The sequence below is a fragment of the Panthera pardus genome, unplaced genomic scaffold, assembly GCF_024362965.1.
Source record: "Panthera pardus isolate Hobbes unplaced genomic scaffold, ASM2436296v1 HiC_scaffold_24, whole genome shotgun sequence".
Classification (NCBI taxonomy): Eukaryota; Metazoa; Chordata; class Mammalia; order Carnivora; family Felidae; genus Panthera; species Panthera pardus.
In genome coordinates, this window is record NW_026526810.1 from 77,241,277 (window position 1) to 77,267,064 (window position 25,788).

At 34.9% G+C, this 25,788-nt stretch overlaps 1 protein-coding gene across 6 annotated transcripts in view; it reads right to left on the minus strand.

The window, feature by feature from the left end:
* Nucleotides 1-25,788, minus strand: part of RALGAPA1 (Ral GTPase activating protein catalytic subunit alpha 1) — a 265,198-nt gene that overhangs the window by 51,721 nt on the left and 187,689 nt on the right. For all 6 annotated transcript variants that reach the window (XM_053889353.1, XM_019426141.2, XM_019426152.2 and 3 more), the window contains 2 exons: nucleotides 10,077-10,200; nucleotides 8,457-8,612 (listed from right to left, as the gene is read on the minus strand). In XM_053889353.1, coding sequence (XP_053745328.1) covers nucleotides 8,457-8,612; nucleotides 10,077-10,200 — 280 coding nt within the window. The remainder of the gene's footprint in view (nucleotides 1-8,456; nucleotides 8,613-10,076; nucleotides 10,201-25,788) is intronic.

Genomic DNA, 25,788 nt, shown 5'->3' on the forward strand with positions numbered 1-25,788 from the left:
AAACATAAGTGACCATCAACTTAATACAGACTGCTATATGCATAAAATGTTACACATGAACCTAATGATAACCACAAATCAAAAACCTGTACAAAAAATAAAGAGATATACAAAATACAAAAAATATACAAAAAATAAAGAGAAAAAAAATCAAACCATTAACACTAAAGATAGCCATCAAGCCACAGGGGAGAGCAAGAGAAGAAGGAACAGAGAACAGCTACAAAAAGAACTGCAAAACAAGTAACAAAATGGCAGTAAGTACATACCTATCAGTAAATAGTCTAAATATAAATGAACTAAATGCTCCAATCAAAAGACAAAGGATGACTGAATGGATTAAAAAAGGAACATTTATATCTTGCCTAAGAGAAACTCACTTCAGACCAAAGGACACATGCAGACTGAAAGTGAAGGGATGAGAAAACATTTATCACGCAAATGGAAGCAAAAAGAAGGCTGGAGATGCAACACCTATATCAAACAAAATAGACTTTAAAACAAAGACTGTCTGAAGAGACAAAGAAGGACAATAAATAATCATAAAGAGAACACTCCAACAAGAGTTGTAACAATTGTAAATATATATGTACTCAATACATAAAGCAACTTGTAACAGACATAAAGTAGCTTTTGAATGACACCATTAGGCCAGATGTACCTAACAGATATATTCAGACATTCCTTCCAAAAACAGTGAAATATATATTCTTTTCAAGTGCACATGGAACATTCTCCAGAATAAATCACATTAGACCAAAAACAACACTCAATAAATTAAAAAACGATTTAAATCTTATCATGCATCTTATCTGACCACAACAGTATGAAACTAGAAATCAATCACAAGAAAAAGATGTGGGAAAAACAAAATACATGGAGACGAAACACATGCTACTAAACATTAAATGGTTCAACCAAGAAATCAAAGAGAAAATACAAAATACATGGAGCCAAATGAAAATAAAAACACAAGGGTCCAACATCTTTGAGATGCCGTACAGGCTGTTCTAAGAGAGAAATTTATAGTAATACAGGCCCACCTCATAAAACAAAAATCTCAAATAAGCAACCTAACCTTACACCTAAAGGAACTAGAAAAAGAAGAACCAAGAAAGCCCAAAGCCAGTAGAAGAAATAATAAAGATTAGAGCAGAAATAAATGAAATAGAAACTAAAAACAATAGAACAGATGAATAAAACCAGGAGCTGGTTCTTTGAAAAGATCAACAAAACTGATAAACCTTTAGCCAGACTCTAAAAAAAAAAGAACCCAAATAAATACGATCAGAAATGAAAGAGGAGAAAGAACAACCAACACCACAGATATTCAAAAGACTGATTATAAGAGAGTATTATGAAAAATTATATGCCCACAAATTGGACAACCTAGAAAGAACTGGATAAATTTCCAGAAACATAGAACCTTCCAAAACAGATTCAGAAAGAAATAGAAACTTTGAGCAGATAAGTTACTAGCAACGAAACTGAATCAGTAATCACAAAACTCCCAACAAACAAAAGTCCAGAACCAGATAGCTTCACAGGTGAATTCTGTCAAATATATAAAGAGGAGTTAAGATCTATTCTTCTCAAACTACTCTAAAAAAGAGAAGAGGAAGAAACGCTTCCAAATTCATTCTACAAGACTAGCATTATCCTGATACAAAAACCAGATAAAGACACTACAAAAAAAAAAAAAAAACCAAAAAAACAAAAAGCAAAAACACTACAGGCCAGTATCTGATGAGCACAGATGCAAAATCTGCAACAAAATAATACAACAATGCATTAAAAAAATCATTCACCATGATCAGGTGGGATTTATTCCTGGGATGCAAGGGGTGTTTCAATGTTCAAAAATTAATCAACATGATAATCACATTAACAAGAAAAACAATAAAAACCATATGATCATCTCAAGAGATGCAGAAAAAAGATTTTACCATTCATGGTAAAATCTCTCAAAAAAGTAGGTTTAGAGGGAACATACCTCAACATAAGAAAGACTACGGATGAAAAACCCACAGCTAACTTAATATTCAATGGTGAAAAACTCAGAGCTTTTCCTCCAAGATCAGGAACAAGACAAAGATGTCCACTCTCACTACTTCTATTCAACATAGTACTAGGAGTACTAACCACAGCAATCAGAAAAGAGAAAGAAAGAAAAGCCATCCAAATTTGTAAGGAAGAAGTAAACCTGTCACTATGTGCAAATGACATTATACAATAGAAAACTCTAAAGACTCTACCAAAAAACTACCAGAACTGACAAATAAATTCAGTAAAGTTGTAAGGTACAAAGTCAATATATAGAAATACGTTGTATTTCTTTACACTAATAAAAAAGAGGGAGAAAGAGAAATTGAGAAAACAATCCCATTTACAATTGCTCCAAAAAGAATAAAATGCCTAGGAATAAACTGCACTCCTAAAACTATAAAACACTGATGAAGGAAACCGAAGATGACACAAATGGAAAGATATTCCTTGCTCATGGAATGGAAAAGCCAACGTTTTAAAATGTCCATACTGCCTAAACCAATCTATGAATTCAATAAAACCCTTATTAAAATACCAACAGCAAGTTTTACAAAACTAGGATAATCCTAAAATTTGTATGGAACCATGAAAGACCCCAAAGAGCCAAAGCAATCTTGAGAAAGAACAAAGCTGGAGGTATCATAATCCCAGATTTCAAGATACACTACAAAACATTAGTAATCGAAACAGTATGGTACTAGTACAAAAACAGACACATAGATTAATGGAAGAGTACAGAGAGCCTAGAAATAAACTAGTGCTTATATGGTCAACTAATCTAAGACAAAGGAGGGAGAAATATACACGGGGGGAAAAGACAGTCCCTTCAACAAATAGTAGTGGGAAAACTGGACAGCATGCAAAAGAATGCTGCACTGGACATGCAAAAGAATGGAACTGGATCACTTTCCTACACCATACACACACAAAAAAAAAACCTCAAAATGGATGAAACATCTAAACGTGAGACATGAAACCATAAAACTCCTAGAAGAAAACATCGGCAATAATTTGACATCAGCCACAGAAACATTTTTGTAGCTATGCCTTCTCAGACAAGGAAAACAAAAGCAAAATTAAACTACTGGGACTACAACAAAATAAAAAGCATTTGCATAGTGAAGAAAATCATCAACAAAAGGACAAGGCAGCCTACTGAATTAGAGAAGACATCTGCAAATAACATACCTGATAAGGACTTAATACACTATCTTAAACATATAGAGAACTTGTCCAACTTAACACCAAAATAACATGATTAAAAATGGGCAGAGGACCTGAATGACATTTTTCCAAAGAAGACACACAGATGGCCAACAGACACATGAAAAGATGCTCAACATCATCAGGGAACAACAAATCAAAACCATAATGAGATACCACTTTACACCAGTCTGAATGGCTAGAATCAAAAACAAAACAAAAGAACTGCCATGAAATAATAAGTATCAGCAAGGATGTAGAGAAACAAGAACACTTGTGCACTGTTGGTAGAAATGCAAACTGGTGCAGTCACTGTGGAAAACAGTAAGGAAAACAGAATTATCATATGACCCAGTAATTCCACTACTGGGTATTTACTCAAAGAAAACAAAACACTAATTTGGAATGATATATGCACCTCTGTGTTTACTGCAGCATTATTTATAACAGCCAAGATACAGAAGCAATCCAAGTATCCATCCACAGATGAATGGATAAAGAAGATGTGGTAATATATATACATTAGAACATTACTCATCCATAAAAACAAATGAGATCTTATCATCAGTGACAATTTAGATGGACCAAAAGGTATAATGCTAAGTGAAACATCAGTCAAAAAAAGACAAATACCAAATGATTTCATTCATGTGTGGAACATAAGAAACAGAACAAACTAACAAAGAAAAAATGGACAAAGACAAAATCAGATTCTTAAATACAGAGAAAGAAACCTGGTGGTTGCCAGAGGGGAGAAGGGTGGAAGGATAGGTGAAATAGATAAAAGAGATTAAGAGTACACTTATCAATAATAATAATGAGCACTGAGTAATGTATAGAACTGCTGAATCATTATACTGTACACCTAAAACTAATGTGACACTGTATGTGAATTATACTTCGGTGAAAAAGAAATTTCCAAACCCTAAAAATATTAAATAAAAAAAATTTTTAAAGGTGAAAATGATAGATTATATTTTTTACCACAACAACAAAAAAAACTTTCTGTAGGTGTAGATGAAACAAACTATTAGCGTTCAATGTTTAATCCCTCAAAATTCTCTAATAAATCCAGCACTTACAAATTTTACCATTTAATAATATAATTTTAATTAGAACTCAACCATTTAACAATTCTTAAATGATATAATCCTCCAAAATTAATTTTTTTATGATAATGAATTGTTAAACATCTGTTTCAGAAACTTCTTAAGTAATTAAGGACAAACCCTCATGACTATTTTGAAGAAAATAAGAAATCTTACTTATTTGACATTTCAACAAAGGTCACAGGAAAAAGATTTTATTTTTTTATTATTTATTTATTTATTTATTTATTTTTCAATATATGAAATTTATTGTCAAATTGGTTTCCATACAACACCCAGTGCTCATCCCAAAAGGTGCCCTCCTCAATACCCATCACCCACCCTCCCCTCCCTCCCACCCCCCATCAACCCCCCATCAACCAAAACTGAGTTTGTTCTCAGTTTTTAAGAGTCTCTTATGCTTTGGCTCTCTCCCACTCTAACCTCTTTTTTTTTTTTTCCTTCCCCTCCCCCATGGGTTTCTGTTACGTTTCTCAGGATCCACATAAGAGTGAAAACATATGATATCTGTCTTTCTCTGTATGGCTTATTTCACTTAGCATCACACTCTCCAGTTCCATCCACGTTGCTACGAAGGGCCATATTTCGTTCTTTCTCATTGCCATGTAGTACTCCATTGTGTATATAAACCACAATTTCTTTATCCATTCATCAGTGGATGGACATTTAGGCTCTTTCCATAATTTGGCTATTGTTGAGAGTGCTGCTATAAACATTGGGGTACAAGTGCCCCTATGCATCAGTACTCCTATATCCCTTGGGTAAATTCCTAGCAGTGCTTTTGCTGGGTCATAGGGGAGGTCTATTTTTGATTTTCTGAGGAACCTCCACACCGTTTTCCAGAGTGGCTGCACCAGTTTGCATTCCCACCAACAGTGCAAGAGGCTTCCCGTTTCTCCACATCCTCTCCAGCATCTATAGTCTCCTGATTTGTTCATTTTGGCCACTCTGACTGGTGTGAGGTGATATCTGAGTGTGGTTTTGATTTGTATTTCCCTGATGAGGAGCGACGTCGAGCATCTTTTCATGTGCCTTTTCATGTGCCATCCGGATTTCTTCTTTAGACAAGTGTCTATTCATGTTTTCTGCCCATTTCTTCACTGGGTTATTTGTTTTTCAGGTGTGGAGTTTGGTGAGCTCTTTATAGATTTTGGATAATAGCCCTTTGTCCGATATGTCATTTGCAAATATCTTTTCCCATTCCGTTGGTTGCCTTTTAGTTTTGTTGGTTGTTTCCTTTGCTGTGCAGAAGCTTTTTATCTTCATAAGGTCCCAGTAATTCATTTTTGCTTTTAATTCCCTTGCCTTTGGGGATGTGTTGAGTCAGAGATTGCTACGGCTGAGGTCAGAGAGGTCTTTTCCTGCTTTCTCCTCTAGGGTTTTGATGGTTTCCTGTCTCACATTCAGGTCCTTTATCCATTTTGAGTTTATTTTTGTGAATGGTGTGAGAAAGTGGTCTAGTTTCAACCTTCTGCATGTTGCTGTCCAGTTCTCCCAGCACCATTTGTTAAAGAGACTGTCTTTTTTCCATTGGATGTTCTTTCCTGCTTTGTCAAAGATGAGTTGGCCATACGTTTGTGGGTCTAGTTCTGGGGTTTCTATTCTATTCCATTGGTCTATGTGTCTGTTTTTGTGCCAATACCATGCTGTCTTGATGATGACAGCTTTGTAGTAGAGGCTAAAGTCTGGGATTGTGATGCCTCCTGCTTTGGTCTTCTTCTTCAAAATTACTTTGGCTATTCGGGGCCTTTTGTGGTTCCATATGAATTTTAGAATTGCTTGTTCTAGTTTTGAGAAGAATGCTGGTGCAATTTTGATTGGGATTGCATTGAATGTGTAGATAGCTTTGGGTAGTATTGACATTTTGACAATATTTATTCTTCCAATCCATGAGCAGGGAATGTCTTTCCATTTCTTTGTATCTTCTTCAATTACCTTCATAAGCTTTCTATAGTTTTCAGCATACAGATCTTTTACATCTTTGGTTAGATTTATTCCTAGGTATTTTATGCTTCTTGGTGCAATTGTGAATGGGATCAGTTTCTTTATTTGTCTTTCTGTTGCTTCATTGTTAGTGTATAAGAATGCAGCTGATTTCTGTACATTGATTTTGTATCCTGTGACTTTGCTGAATTCATGTATCAGTTCTAGCAGACTTTTGGTGGAGTCTATCAGATTTTCCATGTATAATACCATGTCATCTGCAAAAAGCGAAAGCTTGACTTCATCTTTGCCAATTTTGATGCCTTTGATTTCCTTTTGTTGTCTGATTGCTGATGCTAGCACTTCTAACACTATGTTAAACAACAGTGGTGAGAGTGGGCATCCCTGTCGTGTTCCTGATCTCAGGGAAAAAGCTCTCAGTTTTTCCCCATTGAGGATGATGTTAGCTGTGGGCTTTTCATAAATGGCTTTTATGATGTTTAAGTATGTTCCTTCTATCCCGACTTTCTCAAGGGTTTTTATTAAGAAAGGGTGCTGGATTTTGTCAAAGGCCTTTTCTGCATCGACTGACAGGATCATATGGTTCTTATCTTTTCTTTTATTAATGTGATGTATCACGTTGATTGATTTGCAAATGTTGAACCAGCCCTGCATCCCAGGAATGAATCCCACTTATCATGGTGAATAATTCTTTTTACATGCTGTTGAATTCGATTTGCTAGTATCTTATTGAGAATTTTTGCATCACAGGAAAAAGATTTTAAGTACCACATAATTATCATGCTTAATATAGTGAAGTAAAAATATCCTGACATAATTTTCTTTAAAAAATAAAAAAAGCTTTTTAACAAAAAATGATGAACTTTGTTCTGTTCTTATGTTTGCAATCTAAGATACTATTAATATTAGACTTTAGAAGTTGTATATGGAGTCCTGAAAATGATAATGATAAATATGAGTCATGGGCAAGTTCTTAATGATTAAAATGATCTTTTTGCACTATACTCATAATTGTCTCTAGGTGTGACTTATTTTCATAGAGATTTAACATGAGTTGATGGAAGAAAGTGCTTAATTGAAGTTTTAATGAAGTTTTATACTCCAATCCAACTCTTTACCATCTTCTTGTCGGTATTCATGGTTCATTTTCTATTTCTAAAAACTACAGGACAAGAAATTCTATACTACTAAATTACTACTCATTGCAATCTAATTAGCATCCATATATAATTATCAACCATTAGTCATTTAGTAGGAAATTTCCAGTAGTATTCTAAACTGTAAACAGAAAGCATCAAGGGTATTAAATCAATCTTACCAAATATTTGCGAGCAGTTCTGAAGTTCCTTTACAAAAGAGCAGGAGAATAATCATTTTCATAGTGTATTAATAAAGCATAAAGAGTTTTGATATCATGCAGAAGAGTATCAAGTAAAATGACCAATGATATTAAGTTAGCAGTTTTTATTGCTAACTTAATTGAAGGAGGAGGAGGAGGAAGAGAAGGTAAAGAAATGTTGGACAAGGTAAGGTTTTACTCTTAAAAATATTTCTCCCTAAGAAAACCAAACATGGACTGAATATATACAACTGTGCTAGAACAGCTTTTGAATGCCAGTGCCAGCCACAGAAAAATGGTAGTGTAGGTTTTAAAAGATGTGGGCCATCAAAACCATTCCATCATATCTCTCATAAATTCTAAGGCAGTAAACTGTTTTTCATAATTAATGAAGGCTTACTTAATTTGCTCTGTTAGTTTTAGTTAAAACTGGTGATAAAGTATGTTATATTTTAAGTGCTTTGTAATAATTTATCTATATTTTTTGCTCTCTCTCATTCAGTGTAACAGTTATATCTATCCATGTGTGAAAAGACTTGAAATACAATTTCACCAATTTGAACATATAAAGAAGTTTTCTCAATTTGTCATATCCCCATTTTCTTGAAGACAAATCCTTTGTTAAGGCAATTAACTTTCAATGTTATTGTTAAAGAAAACAGCATTTGCTTTACAACAATCCTGTTTCTGAAGACAGCATTAGGTGAAGAGTGTGGAGTACTCAGAAACAGTGCTTGATCAGTTAGATTACTTACATATTTTATATATTTATTTTCTTAATTACTAGGATTTCAATGTTTTTTCTCAGCACTTACTTTTTTGGTCAAAGAGTCATCAGTATCAGAAGGCATTCTTGTTGATACATGAAATATTACTTCTACTGTGGAGGTAGCAAAATACGGTGTGGTCAATCCAGTGCTTTTGTTTTTTTGTAGTCCTCCCATGAAACCACAGTGGTTTGTAAGATTGACCTGGGAGCAATGAAGAGACACATAATATTAGTCAACTAAACAAAACTCAAGAACTTACTATTGAAAAAGACTCAAATTTCTCAATTTGCAAAAATATATGGAGAACAAGCCTTTTGCATGTTCTCAACTAATGCTTGATCCAGAATTATTAGTTAGAGCTGCTCTGTTCACACTGGTACTTTTTCTTAGGTATTTGAGGATGCCTAATTAGCAGGAGTTAATTAGGAAAGAAATCAACTGTTGTGCACTATGCATCTTTTGTTAGGCTACTAGGTGTTAATGCTAAATTATGAAGGCTATGGGAGGACACCAAGGCCAGAGAGAAAAATCAAGTGGCAAAAACCAAGACTGGAAAGTTAAAACAATAATGTCACTTTGATAAGATGATTAATTAGATATGTCATATTTACACATTGAAACTGGTTTCTTAATTATCAGTACCTATCACACAGCTCAGAACAAAAATACAAAAATGCAGAACTGCACTTCTCATGCATTAAAAAACTACAAATTAATCTGTGCAGATTTTTGCACATATTTTTTTCCTCAGTATAAATAAAAGACATGCTAATATCAGGGTCACTGCATTGAGTGATATTCCTTGGACTTGTGTGATACACAAAGCCAGCAACTTGTCTTGTCTTACTGAAAATTAAAGAAATACTAGAAAGGAAAAAGAAACACAAAAGAAAAAAGAAACTTAAACACTGCTTGCATCTCTTCACTCGGAGAAACCACTTTATATGTATATTTTTAAAAAATAAAATCTGAAATATGGATGGACCTAGAGGGTATAATGCTAAGTAAAATAAGTCAGTCAGCTTATGATTTCACTCATATGCGGAATTTAAAAGAACGGATGAGCAAAGAAAAAAAGGAACAAACAAAAAAGCAGACTCTTAAATACAGAAAACTGGTGGTTGCCAGAGGGAAGGGGGGGCGGTGTGGGTGAAATAGATAAAGGGAATTGAGTATACTTATTGTGATGAGCATCGAGTAATGTATACAATTATTGGATCATTATACTGTACACTTGAAAGTAACATAACAGTATGTTAATTATACTTCAATAAAAAATTAAAAAAAATCCAAGTAACTGATAAAGTGAATTATAAAAACCAATCTTTGTACCATGTGAACTAAACATGTCTCAACTATCAATATCAGTTACAATGGCTGAACATATGAAAAATTAGTTTTTACACCATTACTACCAGATTGCCTCATCACTTATAAAATTTAAAAAAAAATTGGCTCAGTAATACATTCATATAATTAAAAATTCAAAAATATACCAAAATTCTTCCTTTGATAGCTCTTGTGTATAGCTACTCAGTTCCCCTTCCAGAAAGCAGTTTATTAAATATCCTTCCAAAAACGTCTCTCTCTGTCCCTCCCCCACTTGCGATCTTTCTCAAAAATAAACAAACATAAAAAAAAAAAAAAAAGAAATAAAAACACTACCTCCCAACCAAGACCGGCTACAAAATCTTCATATGCTTGACTTCCACCTGTATTGGTAAGAATGGAATGTTTGTCTTCTTGTCCTTCAGCAACATAAAACACTGCGATCTTGTGAGTCTCTCGACTGTAAAATAAAATATTATACCATTCATTTAATCATTAATTTATCTATTCACTCATCCAATAATTAAGTTCAATGTACAAAGTATGTGGCAATAAAAAGAGGAAAATGAATTAAATCTTATAACCTACAGAGGAAGATATGTAATTGTAAGTAAAAAATTAGGAAAGTTATAAACTTGCCAGTGGAATAAAAGAAAGGTTTGATTACTTCCGACTGGAGAAACAGAGAGACACTTAAAGGAAAGAGTAATACTAAGTTTGGTGAAGGCAAGTGAGATCTGACAAATGAAGAGGAGAAAAGAGTATCAGGAAAGACGTGTGAATGCATGAAGCACCTAAAGAATTCTCTATTGTACAATGTAGATGAATCCCAGAGTTAAATGGATGTGTTTTAGAAATAAAACTAAGTATAGCAGTAGAAATATGAGTGAGAAATGATCCATTTCTTCAAAGTACAAAATAAGAAATTTATACACAAATATTATAGAACCATATGGAATAACTGACAAGGTCTTGGACACTTTTTTAAGGTCTCCCTCAAATTAAAACTGCTCATAAAAACAAATTTCTTGAGTGACATTTGGCCTTCCAAGTTAACTAGGGCATACTACATTCGGTCTAGGGTGATTTAACAACGCATGGACTAATGAACTTTATGATCAGAGGTAATGTTTTCACTACTATCGTATGTAGGAATTAAAAAGGAAGCAAACAAACCTAAGAAAGGTTAGTCAGACAACTAGATTTTCCTACACATTTTGAAGGAGCTATAAGGTCATGAATGTGGGTTTCAGCAACTTAAAATCAGGAACGAAGATATTTTAGCTGCTTTCACTGATAGCAATATTTCACTTTATGTGGTGAACACTTAGGCGATTTTCGGTGTATTTAGTGTACTGGCGGGATAATCTAACCCAAGGAATAAAATGTAATTTTAGGGGGGGAGGGGGACAACTTCCAGAATTATAGAGTAAGAATCTCAGTGGATCCTTTCCCAGTCAAAATAATAATCTGAGTGATGAGGATGATTTTTTAAAAATCACTTAAAGTCTCTGAATATTGTCTTAAGGGCATATAGCAAATGGCAAAACATACATTTAAGAAAATCTACCAAATCTGGTAAAAACAGAGTGAATCTTTGGCATCTGAGCCATGACTGCTCCCTTATGCTACCCCTTTACTTCCATATTACAGCTTTACCCTGGGCATTGTACTTAGGCCAAGATAAGGGTTCCTCATCCCCTCCAGGTCCCAGACTGGAAATATGGTCTCACCCTGGGAGCAGCAGTCTGCTGGCTGTGTTTCTCTTCCGCCCAGTTCCATGCTGCATAAACTATTCCAGGCAGCTATGGCCTCTCTTACAACAGAAATTCTAGGTGCAAAAGGCTGAGTCTGTTCCAATTTTCTCCACCCTAGTTTATCAGTGGGATAAAGGTTTCACACTGATAGGGGAAAGAAAGGTAGGAAGATGAAGAACTGCCAATCCCTCCCCAAGTGTCCGCTTATAGAAGTAGGGTATTACTCTAGGAAAAGTTGGTCCTTGACCCCAGCTCAGGTATAATACAGTGGCAGAGTACTGCCACTACATGTGTTCTGATCAGGGTGAAGGGTGGATCATATGGACAAAGAGCTTAGTAGCAGCTCTGCCTGAGGGGAGTGATTTTATTTTGAAACAAAACTCCATGCCTATGGGTATTGTCAAAAACAAGAAAAAGCACGGTGGAAAAAAGCAATTAAGAGAAGTAGCACCTCCAGACACAAGTAAAAGAGCAGAGCAGCCAAGAGAGAAAGAGAAGTAGAAAGAGACAGCCAAGAAGAACCCTCTTGAGAACACAGTCAAGTCTAGGGGTCAAGAAACCTGTGTACATGTACTAACTGGAACCCACACAAGAGCAATCAGAGTAAGATGCAGGACAGATAGGAAAGCATTCCCCAACCCACAAAGACTTACCAACACAAAGTTAAGCCTCATAGTACTCTACTTAAACTCAGGGTCAACTCCTAGGAAGCCACAACTTAAAAACAACATCCAGTCAATGACTGTGCATATCCAAGGCTGTACTCTCTTTGGAGCAACCAGAGAGCAAACCTCCAAGGTACTAGTCTCTGGGTGAACATGGGATTAAAAATATAAACACTCTGACTATGACAGCAACCTCTAAGCCACACATACATCCACAATAAACAACAAAAAACTAACTGGTGAAGGGGGCCAAAGTAGAAACTTAAATATTAGATTATGTCAGCCCAGGGAGAACCCATGGTAGCCCTGCTAAAAGATAAAAAAATTTAAAAAATTTTTTGAGCAGGGAGATCTGAGGCTGCGCATTGTGGGGAAATAGACTTTGTAGGATTAGTTTAGCCCCATCATTAGAAAATAAATGATCAAGTGAACAACCACCACTACCAATACACTTTTGATTCAAAGACACAATGTTGAAAGTAAAATAAATGGAAAAAGATACCATGCAAACAGTAACCAAGAAATCTGGGGTGGCTATAGTTAATATTAGACTTTAAAACAAAAAGTGTTAGTGATAAAGAGACATTTCCTAATGTTAAAAGGTCAACCTACTAAGAAGATATAAAATTAACACACATGTACTCACACAGAGCTTCAAAATAAATGAAACACAAACAGAATTGGAGACAGAAACAGACACTTCTACAATCGTAGTTGAAGACTTCAATACCCTACTTTCAATATTAGACAAAGAAAAGAGTATCAACAGGAAAATAGAAGACTTGAACAACACTATAAACCAACTAGACCTAAAAGGACATCTATAGAACACTCCAGAAAGTGGAGAAACACATTCTTCTAGCAGCAAACACATTCTTCTCAAGAATACAAGAACATCCTTCAGGCCAGATCATTTGGTAATTAAAAAGCCTCAATAAATTTGAAAAGACTGAAATTATGCAAAGTATATTTTCTAATCACAATGGAATGAAATTAGAAATCGATAAAAGAAAAAAAACTTTGGGAATTTCACATACATGTAGAAATGAAACAATGTACTCCTAAATAACTGAAAGAATAAATGTCAAGGGAAATAAGAAAATACTTAGAGATGATGAAAATGAAAACATAACATACCAAAAGTGATGGCATGAAGGTAAAGCAGTGCTCATTGGTAAATTTATAGATGTAAATGCTTATATTAAAAAAAGATGGGGTGCCTGGGTGGCTCAGTTGGTTAAGCGTCTGACTCTTGATTAATTTCGGCTCAAGTCATGATCTCAAGGTTTGTGAATTCGAGCCCCATATAGGGCTCTGCACTGACAGTGTGGAGCCTGTTTGGGATTCTCTCTCTTGCTCTCTTTCTGACCCTCCCCTGCTCATGTTCTCTCAATCTCCCTCTCAAAATAAATAACTTAAAAAAAAAAAAGATGGAAAAATCTTGCATCAATAACTAAACTTTCTACCTTAAAAAACTAGAAAAAGAGCAACTAAAATCAAAGCAGGTAGAGGAAGGAATTAATAAAAACTAGAGTGGAAAGAAAATGAAATGGAACAGAAAGACAACAGAGAAAAAAATCAACAAAACCAAAAATTGGTTCTTTGAGATAATAAAAAAAAATTGAACCTTATGGCTAGACTGAACAAGAAAACAAGAAGAATCAAATTACTAAAATCAGAAACTAAAGAGATACCATTATACATGTTACAGAAATAAAAAAGATTATAAGGCAACTATGAACAACAATATTAATTTATGCCAACAAATTAGATAACTTAGATTAAATGGAAAAATACCTAGAGACACAAATTACTAAATTCAACTCAAGAGGAAACAGAACACCTGAGTAGATCAATAACAAAGAGAATCAATTAGTAATATGACTGCAAAGGAATAAATAAAACTACATCCACTTGCAGATGAGATGATTTTGTATATAGAAAGGAATCTACTAAAAAGTTTTTAGAGCTATTAAATGAGTTCAGGATACAATACCCACATGTAAAAATCAAGTATTTCTATATACCAACAATGAACAATCAGAAAACAAACATAAGAAAATTCCTTTTATAAAGCCATGTCACTAAAACTAATGAATTACTTAGGTAAATAGGTACAAAAGTACCTAACAAAAAGTTAAGCATAAAACTTATACTCTGAAAACAGAAGTTCAAAACTTATACTCTGAAAAATCACAAAACACTGTCAAACAAAATTAAAGATCTTTAAAAAAAAATTTCACACTCATGGACGGAAAGACTTAATATTGTTAAGATAGTACCCTCAAACTGATCGACAAACAATGTAATCCCTATCAAAATACCCGCTGCTGTTTTTGTAAAAATTGATAAGCTCAGTCTAAAACTCATAGGAAGATATAAAAGATCTGGAATGGCCACAACTGTCTTGAAAAAAAAAAAAAGACAAAGTTGGAGGACTCATAATCCCAATTTAAAAACTTGCTACATTGCAGCAGCAATCAATGCACTGTGATAGTGTCATAAGAAGTGACAAACAGGTCTATATGGAACAGAATCTTTGGTCCAGAAATAAACCTTTATATTCACTGTCAATTGCTTTTTGACAACAGTACCAAGACAATTCAATGGGAAAAGAAGAGTCTTGTCAACAAACAGTGCTGGGGCAAATGGATATCCATAAGCAGAAGAATGAAGTTGAATTCTTACCTCGCAACTTCTGATCTTACACCAAAAACAACAATCAAAATGAACCACAGATCTTAATATAAGGTCTAAAACTGTAAAAGTTTTATAAAAATGTTTATAAAATTATAAAGTGTCCATGTAAAAAAAATGTGTATATGAATATTCATGGCATCATTATTATTAATATCTAAAAAGTAAAACCAATCCAAATGTCCATCGACTGATGAATAAACAGAAATGTAGTATATTCAAATAATGGAATATTATTCAGCAATAAAAAAAATCAAGTGCTGAGATATACTTGCAATATGGAATAACTTTGAAAACACTGTGCTAAGAAGCCTGACACAAAAGACTATATACTGTTTGACTCCTTTTGTAGGATATGCCCAGTAGAGGCACATCTGCAGAAACAGAAAGTAGATTAGTATTGTCTAGACCTGAGGAGTATGGGGCACCTGGGTGGCTCAGTCGGTTAAGTATCTGACTTTGGCTCAGGTCATGATCTCATGGTCTGTGGGTTCAAGCCCTGCGTCGGGCTCTGTGCAGACAGCCCAGAGCCCAGAGCCCAGAGCCTGGAGCCTGCTTTGAATTCTGTGTCTCCCTCTCTTTCTGCCCCTCCCCTGCTCATGCTCTGTCTCAAAAATAAATAAACATTAAAAAAAGAAAATTTTTAGAGCTGGTGAGTGTGGTGGGGGATGGTTGGCAGTAATGGGGAGTTACTGGTAATGGGTATGGGTCTCCTTTCGAAGGGACTAAAATATTCTAAAATTAGGTTGTCATGATAGTTGCACAACCCTTGAATGCACTAAAAACACGTACACTTTAAATGAGTAAAATGTATGGTATAAGAAATACATCTCAAGTAAGCTGTTAAGAATTTAACTTCGAAGCATGATCCACTATATATAAATTCTGATCCTGGCAGAAAGGGAACTTCTCCGTGTTCTTACCTTGTGTGTCTGTGTCATGGTTTGGGAATTCTTGCAATATTTCAAACATTTTCATTTTATTTAGGCAAAGGACCATTAATTAGAACTCATAAATCATAATTTATAAAATTGCAAAGACTCAGAACTGTTCACTTAGTACTATATAAATCTAAAAGTTGGGGGGTGCCTGGGTGGCTCAGTAGGTTAAATGGCTGGCTCTTGATTTGGCTCAGGTCATGATCTCACCATTCAGGAGTTCAAGCCCTGTGTTAGGCTCTGTGCTGATAGTGTGGAGCCTGCTTGGGGTACTCTGTCTTCCTCTCTCTCTGTACCCACCCCGAAAATAAATAAATAAACATTAAAAAAAATCTAAAAGTTGAGAGAAAGATATGTGCCATGTAGGAAAAAAAAGAATATATATCTTTACAATGCAAAAGTAAAAGAGAAATCATCTTTATATTATCTATGACCTTCTTCCAATTTTTTTTTTAATTTTTTTAACGTTTATTTATTTTTGAGACAGAGAGAGACAGAGCATGAACGGGGGAGGGTCAGAGACAGAGGGAGACACAGAATCGGAAGCAGGCTCCAGGCTCCGAGCCATCAGCCCAGAGCCCGACGTGGAGCTCGAACTCATGGACCGCGAGATCGTGACCTGAGCTGAAGTTGGACGCTTAACCGACTGAGCCACCCAGGCGCCCCCCAATTTTTTTTATTAAAAAAAATTTTTTTTTACATTTATTTATTCTTCAGAGAGAGAGAAACAGAAAATGAGCAGGGGAGGGGCAGAGAGACAGGGAGACATAATCTGAAGCAGGCTCTAGATTTTGAGCTGTCAGCAGAGAGCCCAACATGGGGCTCCAACCCACGAACTGTGAGATGATGACCTGAGTTGAAGTTGGACACTTACAACTGAGCCACCCAGGTGCCACGACCTTCTTACAATTTGTAAAAGCAGAGCTCAGCTGCCCTTTCATCTCAAATTTTAATCTTTCACCATTTCTTCTTATTTTTCTACTTACTAACTACTGCTGCTAAAATGTTTGGTATATTGACATTAGCTTAATATATACCACAAAAATGAATAATAAGATGAATAATTTCATCTCAAATTTTAATCTTTCACCATTTCTTCTTATTTTTCTACCTACTAACTACTGCTGCTAAAATGTTTGGTATATTGACATTAGCTTTATACCACAAAAATGAACAATAAGGCACCAGAAAAAAAAAAAAGAAATTAATGAACTTGCAACTTCTATGTGACCGTATAAGAATACGCATAGCACTAGCAAAGTATTATGAGCTTACTACTGGAAAATTCAAAGCAAAGTCTGCTAAGTTATAAGCACTTCTGAATCCCTACATATACACTGCAATAGAAATAATAATACAAATATTGAGATTTGAAATAAAAAAATCCGGTGGTTCAACCATGAGGAACAGGAATCAGTTAATCTAGTCAAAGAAAATAAAAGATCGTCTAGGGAGGTAAGAGTATAACCAATGTAACTTTTTTGAGGTGCCTGGGTGGCTCAGTTGGGTAAGTGTCCAACTTTTGATTTTGGCCCAGGTCATGATCTCATGGTTTGTGAGATCGAGCCCCGCACTGGCTTCTGCAGTGCAGAGCCTGCCTGGGATTCTACCCACACCCTTCCCCCTCCCCTCGGCCTTCTCTGCTTCTTACCTTATCCTGCATGTGCACATTACTTTCTCTCATAATAAACATTTTATGAAAAATAATGTAACTTTTCATTTTTTCTCCCTAGTTCATCAGACAAGTACAAGTGTACCTCAGAGATACTGCAGGTTCAGTTCTAGGCTACAATAAAGTGAATGTAGCAATGAAGTCAAATGAATTTTTTTTTGTTTCTCAGTGCATTTCTAAGTTACATTTGGACTATATCATAGTTTATTAAGTGTGCAATAGCATTATGTCTAAAAAAGTACATACTTCAATTAAAAAAAACCTTTATTACTAAAAATGCTAACCATCATCTGAGCTTTCAGCAAGCTGTATAACCACTGATAATGGATTACCATAACAAATATAATGAAAGTTTGAAATATTACGAGAATTACCAAAATGTGACAGACAGACATAAAGTGAGCAAATGCTGTTGGAAAAAATGGTGCTGACAGACTTGCTTGACACAGGGTTGCCACAAACCTTCACTATGTAAAAATGGCTGTAACTGCGAAGTGAAATAAACTAAAGCACAGCAAAATGAGGTGTGCCTGTAATCAGGTTTGTCTACCGGTTTCTTGAGAAATAGCTCAAAATTTGTTTTAATGTCACATAGAGTGAATTTATTTGAACCCACTGTATTGAAAAAGAAAGGAAACTGTTGTTTCTTTTTTAAAAAAGCAAACTAATAAATGGCATGCATTCATTTGGTATAGAGTATTACAAAAAATGCCTATGCTTTCTCAAGTAAGATGTCCCCCATATATTCAAGGTATATATAAGACAAGTAGTAGTTTAGCAGGAGCCAAGAAGTAGAAGAGCATAAGGTAACATAAAGAACCATGAACAGCCAAGACTGGCTGGTATGAACTGAGCTCTGGACTAAAGAGTCTGGTCCACGCACTAGAAAGACACTAAGGAAAAAAAAAAATCAAAATTTTACTTTAGAAATATTATTCTGGTGTTGAGGACTGTTTAGATGGGGAAGTCAGGAGATGAGAGCCTATACTTAAGAGAGTTGTTATAACTCTCGATACTTACTCCATATTTGGCTCACTATCTTACTCATGTTTGCTTGTGGCTATGTGTTCAGGGCCCCTTGGAGGTTAATATACATTCCTTAGAAATGCTTGCCAAGGCTGAGATGGCTTGTTTTGGCCTCTCATGAATCTGTTAGAGAGAACATTGTCTTTCCCTTCCCTGATGCACAGGTGGTATCACGAGGTCTAATTAAAGGTTAGCTGTTAATCAGGTGCATGCAAACAATCTAAAGTGCTTGTGAACCCTCTGATCTCACTACAATGCCCTACTGCATGTCTCTTCGTTCTATAAAATTTGTGGACTAAGGTCTGGACTTTGCAGAGAATAACTATGCAGCTGCTGTGGACTGTCCTCTGCCTGATCCCCCGTGTCAGTAAGTTACCCCCCAAAAATTCTGTGTAAACTGTGTGGAGTTGCCTGCTTTGTTTTCCATTCCCAAAGGGCCTTGTTAATTTGGGGGATACTTTACCATCCCACTCCCCCACCTTCTAACACTCTCTTAAAAGTAATAAGAACATGAATCAAGGGGTTGGGGGCAAGAGAAGCAAAGGAGAGACAGAGGAAGGGCAAGGGAAAGGAAATGGTCAAGTTTAGGTGACTGATACAGTATTTCTAAACATAACCAAGAAAATTATGAGAGGATTTGATTTGGCAATGGTAATGAGGAAGCAGGTAAAAATTTGTAACAGGCAGCTGCAAAATTATGATTGAGAATTGAGAGATAGGAGGAGTACATGGCAAGAATGGGGTTGAGAAGGTATGAGAGATATCATAATAAGAGGGATAGCTATGTTACGGGGTTAGGAGGTGAAAGATAAACCAGTGAAGACAAACTTGGAATAATAGAAAACTAGGATTTGAACAAGGTAATTATAGTGTTACAGAAGCCAGGGGAGAAGAACATTTTAGAGAAGAGACAATAGTATTAAATTAGGGGATATAATACTCAGGGGGTTTTAGGGCAGTGAAACTATTATATAGGATACTGTAATGGTGGATAGGTGTTACTAATTTGTCAAAATGCATACAATGTACAACACAGAGAATGAACTCTTCATGTAAACTATGGACTTCCGTTAATAATAATATATCAATATTGTTTCAGCAATTTTAACAAATGTTACCACAAGGATACAAGAGACAGAGAAAATTATGTGAAGGAGGAAAGAGGGTGTGTGGGAACTCTGTGCTTTGTAATCAATTATTTTGTAAATCTAACTGCTGTAATCTTTTAAATCTTTTAAAATGCTTATTAGAGTAACTAAATTTAGTTAATCAGATAAATCAAAGGGCCTGGTGAGGACTGAGAAAACTTTAGACTTGATGGTCAGGATACTAACCTTCAGAAGGATAGTTTCTGTAGAGCAGTGAGGTCTGAGAACACATGATGAGCAAGACAGCAAAAGAGATATGATTCCTGCCCTCAAGGACTTGACCATCTAGTACCAAAGATAAATTATCATGGGGAAGAGTTAGGATACAAGAACTCACAGATTACCTAGAGAGTTATTATAACTGTCTTGGAAAGAAGTAATAAAAATATCTAAGAAATAATAATAATAATAATATGGTGTGATAAATGCTATGACAAGGAAGTGTTACAGGGGTCTGTGAGAGCACATCGAAGGTCCAAACATGACTAGGGAGAAGGTAAAGAGTTAGGGGTAGTTTAGGGAAAGGATTTCAAAAAAAGTGATGTTTAAGCTGAGGCTAAAAAAATCGATAGGAGCTATATACTCAGAAAAATTTTATACCCTAAGACTATTTCATTGTTAAAAAATAATAAGACTTCTTAAAAACTGAGAACAAACTGAGGGTTGATGGGGGGTGGGAGGGAGGGGAGGGTGGGTGATGGGTATTGAGGAGGGCACCTTTTGGGATGAGCACTGGGTGTTGTATGGAAACCAATTTGACAATAAATTTCATATATTGAAAAAAAATAAAAATAAAAAAATAATAAAACTAAGACAAATAACATTCAATTCTAGAAGAAAAAGAACAATATAAAACTTATAAATTAAGAAATAATAAACAAAAATTAATGAGTTAAAAAATAGAACATAGGGGTGCCTGGTGGGCTCAGTCAGGTAAGTGTCCAACTCTTGATTTTAGCTGAGGTCATGATCTCATGGTTTGTGAGTTGGAGCCCCACATGGGGCTCTCCATCCTGCTGACAGTGCCGAGCCTGGTTGAGATTCTCTCTCTCCCTCTCTCTTGGCCCCCATTTGCTCTCTCTCAAAATAAATAAATAAATTAAAAAAAAAAAAAGGGGCTCTCCCTTCTAAAAAAAAAAAAAACGTAATAGAATATAATAAATGAGAAACTGTTTCTTTGGAAAGATTAAGTAGATTATTTGTATCAAGACAAGAAAGCCCACTGTAATCATGGTACATAATTAATTACAACTCTAGTTTAAAAGTTAGAAAATGTTTAAAAATCATAAATATAATAATTTGTTATTGGATACACAATATAAAAAATATATAAACTGTAGTAACATCATAACCTAAAATGCGAGGAAGAAGTAAAAATCTAAAGTTTCAGTATGCTACCTATCAAGTTCTAATCAGCTTCAAATAAGACATTATAAACATAACATATTTTATATAAGCCTCATGGTAACCACAAAGGAAAATCCTGTAGTAGATACCCAAAAAGTATGATAAAGGACTCAAACATACTACTCTAAAAAGTCTTTAGGTCACAAATGAAGACACCAGTAGAGAAAGCAAAAAACAAACTATCTACAAAACAGAAAACAATGAAAAAATGGCATTAGTAAGTTTTTACCTCTCAATAATTACTTTAAATGTTAATGAATTAAATTTGCCAATCAAAAGACAGAATGGCTGAATAGATCAGAAAAAAAAAAGTGAGTTCCAAATGATATGCTGCTTACAAGAGACTCATTTTAGCTTTACAGACAACACAACACAGAGTATGAAAATGAAGGGATGGAAAACAGTATCTTAAGCAAATGGTAAAACAACAAAAAGAAGCAAAGGTTGCTATATTTGTAGACTGTGTGTTAAAAACGGTAAAAAAAAAAAAAAAAAAAAAAAAGTCACTACCATAAATGGGTCAATCCGTCAAGACAAAACAATTATAAATATTTATGCACCCAACACTGAAGCACCTAACTATATAAAGCAAATAGTAACAGTAAAGAGAAATAAGCAGCAATACAGTAACAGCTGGGGACTTTAACACCCCACTCTCGACAATGAACAAATCATCCAGACAGGAAATCAAGCAAGAAAGTACATTTGAACAGTACTACAGACCAAACAGACTTAACAGATATATATAGAACATTCTGTTCAACAGTAGCAGAATATATATTCTTCTCAAGTGCACATTCATTCTTCTCAAGTGCACATGGAAAATTACAGGCCAACATGATCTAGGACAGATCATGTGCTGGAACACAAATCTCAACAAATTCAAGAAGATAGAAATCTTATATCATGTATCTTTTCCAAACACAAAGGAATTAAACTAGAAATCAATAAACAGGAGGAAAGCTGAAAAATTCACAAATACATGGAAACTAAATGACACACTCCTAAACAACCAATGGGTCAAAAAAGAAATCAACAGGGAAATTAAAAATATCTTGAGACAAACAAAAAAGGAAATACAACAAACCATAATTTATAGAATGCAGCAAAAGTAGTTTCAAGAGGGGAGTTTATAGTGATATATACATACATCAAGAAAAAAGAGAGGCGCCTGGATGGCTCAGTCAGTTGAGCGTCTGACTCTTGATTTTGGTGCAGGTCATGATCCCGGGGTCATGGGATTGAGCTCTGAGCTCCACGCTGGGTTCTGCGCTAAGCACAGAGCCTGCTTAAGATTCTCTCTTTCTCCCCCTCTGTCCCTCTCCCCTGTTTGTGCTCTCTCTCTAAAATAAAAAAAAAAAGAAAAGAGATCTCAAATAAATAACCTAACTTTACACCTAAAGGAACTAGAAAAAGAAGAATAAACTAAGCCCAAAGTTAACAGAAGAAAGGAAACAATAAAAACTAGAGCAGAAATAAATGAAATAAAGAATAGGAAAAAAGAAAAAATGATCAAAACCAAGAGCTGGTTCTTTGAAAATATAAACAAGATTGGAAAACCTTTAGCTAAATAAACCACAAAAAAGAGGACCTGAATGCATGTTATAAACAAAGAGGAGATATTAAAACTGATACCGCAGAAATGCAAATGATCGTAAGAGATTATGATAAACAACTATATGCCAAACAACTGGACAACCTAAAAGAAATGGTAAGTTCCTAGAAATGTACAACCTATCAAGACTTAATTATCAAATAACAGAAAGTCTAAACATGTAAGCAGATGGAAGCAGTAATCAAAAACCTTCCAACGAAGAAAAGCCCTGTACCAGATGGTTTCACTGTGAATTCTGCTCAACAATTAAAGAAGTAATACCAATCCTTCTCAAACTCTTCCACAAAAGTGAAAGGGAGGGAATACTTCCAAATTCATTTTATCAGGAGAGCATTACCTTGATACCCAAGCTTGTTAAGAATACTATAAGAAAAGAATATTACAGGCCAACATCTCATGAGTTCAGATGCAAAAATTCTCAACAAAATACTAGCAAATAGAATTCAACAGTACATTAAAGGATCAAACAACATGATAAAGTAAGATTCATCCTTTGGATGCCAGGATGGTTCAACACATGCAAATCAATAGATGTAATACATCACATTAACAGAATAAAAGATAAAATTCACACAATCATCCCCATAGATGCAGCTAAAGAATTTGACAAAATTCAATATCCATTCATGACAAACACTCTAACAAACTGGACAGAGTAGGAATGCACCTTAACATAATTAAGGCCTTATCTGACAAGCTCACAGCTAACATCATACAGAGAAAAACTGAAAGATTTTTTCCTAAGAACAGGAACAGATCATGGTGCCCACTCTCATCACTCTTACTCAATATAGTACTGGAAGTCCTCGTCAGAGCAATCAAGCAAGAAAAAGAAATAGAAAGCATCTGAATTGGAAAGAAAGTAATACAATTATCTCCTTTTGTAGATGACATGACCTTATAAGAAAATCCAGAAGACTCCATAAAAAAACTGTTAGAACTAGTAAACAAATTCAATAAAAATGTAGGACACAAAAGTCAGTCATTTTTCTATATACTAACATTGAATTATCTGCCAAAGAAATAAAGAAAATCTCATTTATAATAGCATCCAAAAAATTTACTTAGGAAAAAATTTAACCAAGATAAAAGATTTTCATAATGTAAACTTTAAGACATTGATGAAAGATACTGAAGAAACAAATAAAGAGAAAGATAACCTGTGGTTCATGGATTAGTATTAAAATGTTCATTTGATCCAAAGTAATCTACTGATTCACTGTAATCCTTATCAACCCAATGGCATTTTTCACAGAAACAGAAAAACTATACTAAAATTCATATGGAATCACAAAAGACCCAAGAGAGTCAAAGCAATTCTGAGAAAGAATAACAAAGCTAGAGGCATCACACTTACTGATTACAAATTATATTACAACACTATAGTCATCAAATTGTATTGTAATAAAAACAAAGATCAATGGAACAGAACTGACAACCCAGAGGTAAACCGATGCATAAATAGTCAACTAATATTTGACAAGGGATCCAAGAATACTCAATGGAGAAAAGATAGTCTCTTCAATAAATGGTATGGAGAAAAACAGATATTCACATGCAAAAGAATGAAACTGGACTCCTACCTTATACCAATCACAAAAACTAACATGAAATGGATCAAAGACTTAACATAAAACTCCTAGAAGAAAAATAGAAGGTAAGCTCTTTGACATTGGTCTTGGCAGTGATTTTTTTTAGATATGAAAGCACAAGCAACAAAACCAAAACTCCAAACCAAAACCAACACAAACAAGTGGGACTATGTCAAACTAAACAGCTTCTGCATAGCAGAACAGATGATAAACAAAATGGAAAGGGAACCTATGAAATGGAAGAAAATATCTGTGAATTATATATATGTATCTGATAATGGGTTAGTATTCAAAATATTAGTAACTCATACAATTCAACAGTAATAAAACAAGTAATGCAATTAAAGTGGGCAAAAAAAGAAAAGAGGACCTAAGAAAAATGGCCAAGGACTCAAAGAGATATTTTTCAAAGGGGATATTCAAATAGCCAACAGGTACATGAAAAGGTGTCCAGCATCACTAATTATTGGGGAACTGCAAATCAAAACCACAGGGAGATACCGCCTCACAACTGTTAGAATAGCTATCATCAAAAAGACAAGAGATAACAAGTACTGGCAAAGATGTACAAAAGAGACAACCCTTGTACACTGTTGGTGGGAATGTAAATTGATGCAGCCATTATGGAAAACAGTATGGAGGTTCTTCAAAAAATTAAAAACAGAACTACTCCATAATCCAGCAATCCCACTTCTGGGTATATATCCAAAGGAAACAAAATTACTCTCTTGAAGAGAAATCTGCATCCCCATGTTCACTGCAGCATTATTTATAATAGCCAATGTGTGAAAAACCACCTGTCCATCAACAGATGAATGGATTAAGAAAATGTGGTATACATGTACAGTTGACCCATGAACAACAGGGGTTTGAACTGTGTGGGTCCACTTATAAACAAAAATTCTTCAATAAATACAGTGCAGTGCTATAGATATATTTTCTCTTCCTTATGATTTTCTCAGTTAACATTTTTCCTATAGCTTAAAGAGTACAATATATAACACATACAACATATAACACATATGTCAGTTGACTGTTTATGCTATCAGTAAAGCTTCTGGTCAACAGCAGGCTATTAGTAGTTAAGTTTTGGGGGAGTCAAAGCTGTATACAGACATTCAACTGCACGGGGACAGGAGTGGGGAGAGTTGGTGCTCCTGACCCCTGTGTTGTTCAAGAGCCAACTAAATAATGGAAAGAAAGCCTGCCATTTGTGACAATTTAGATGAACCTTGAGGGCATTATGCTAAGTGAAATAAGTCAAAGAAAGACAAATATTGTATGTTCTTTCTTATATATGGAATCTGAAATACTGAACTCATAGAAACAGAGAACAGATTGGTTCCAGGGGTGGGGATGGGGTAAGGGGCAAAATTGGTGAAGGTGGTCAAAGGGCATAAACTTCCAGTTGTAAGATGAATTCGGGGGAAGTAATGTACAGCATGCTAACTATAGTTAACAGTACTGTACTATATATTTGAAGGTTGCTAAGAGAGAGGGTTTTTTAAAGTTTTCATTACAAAAAATAATT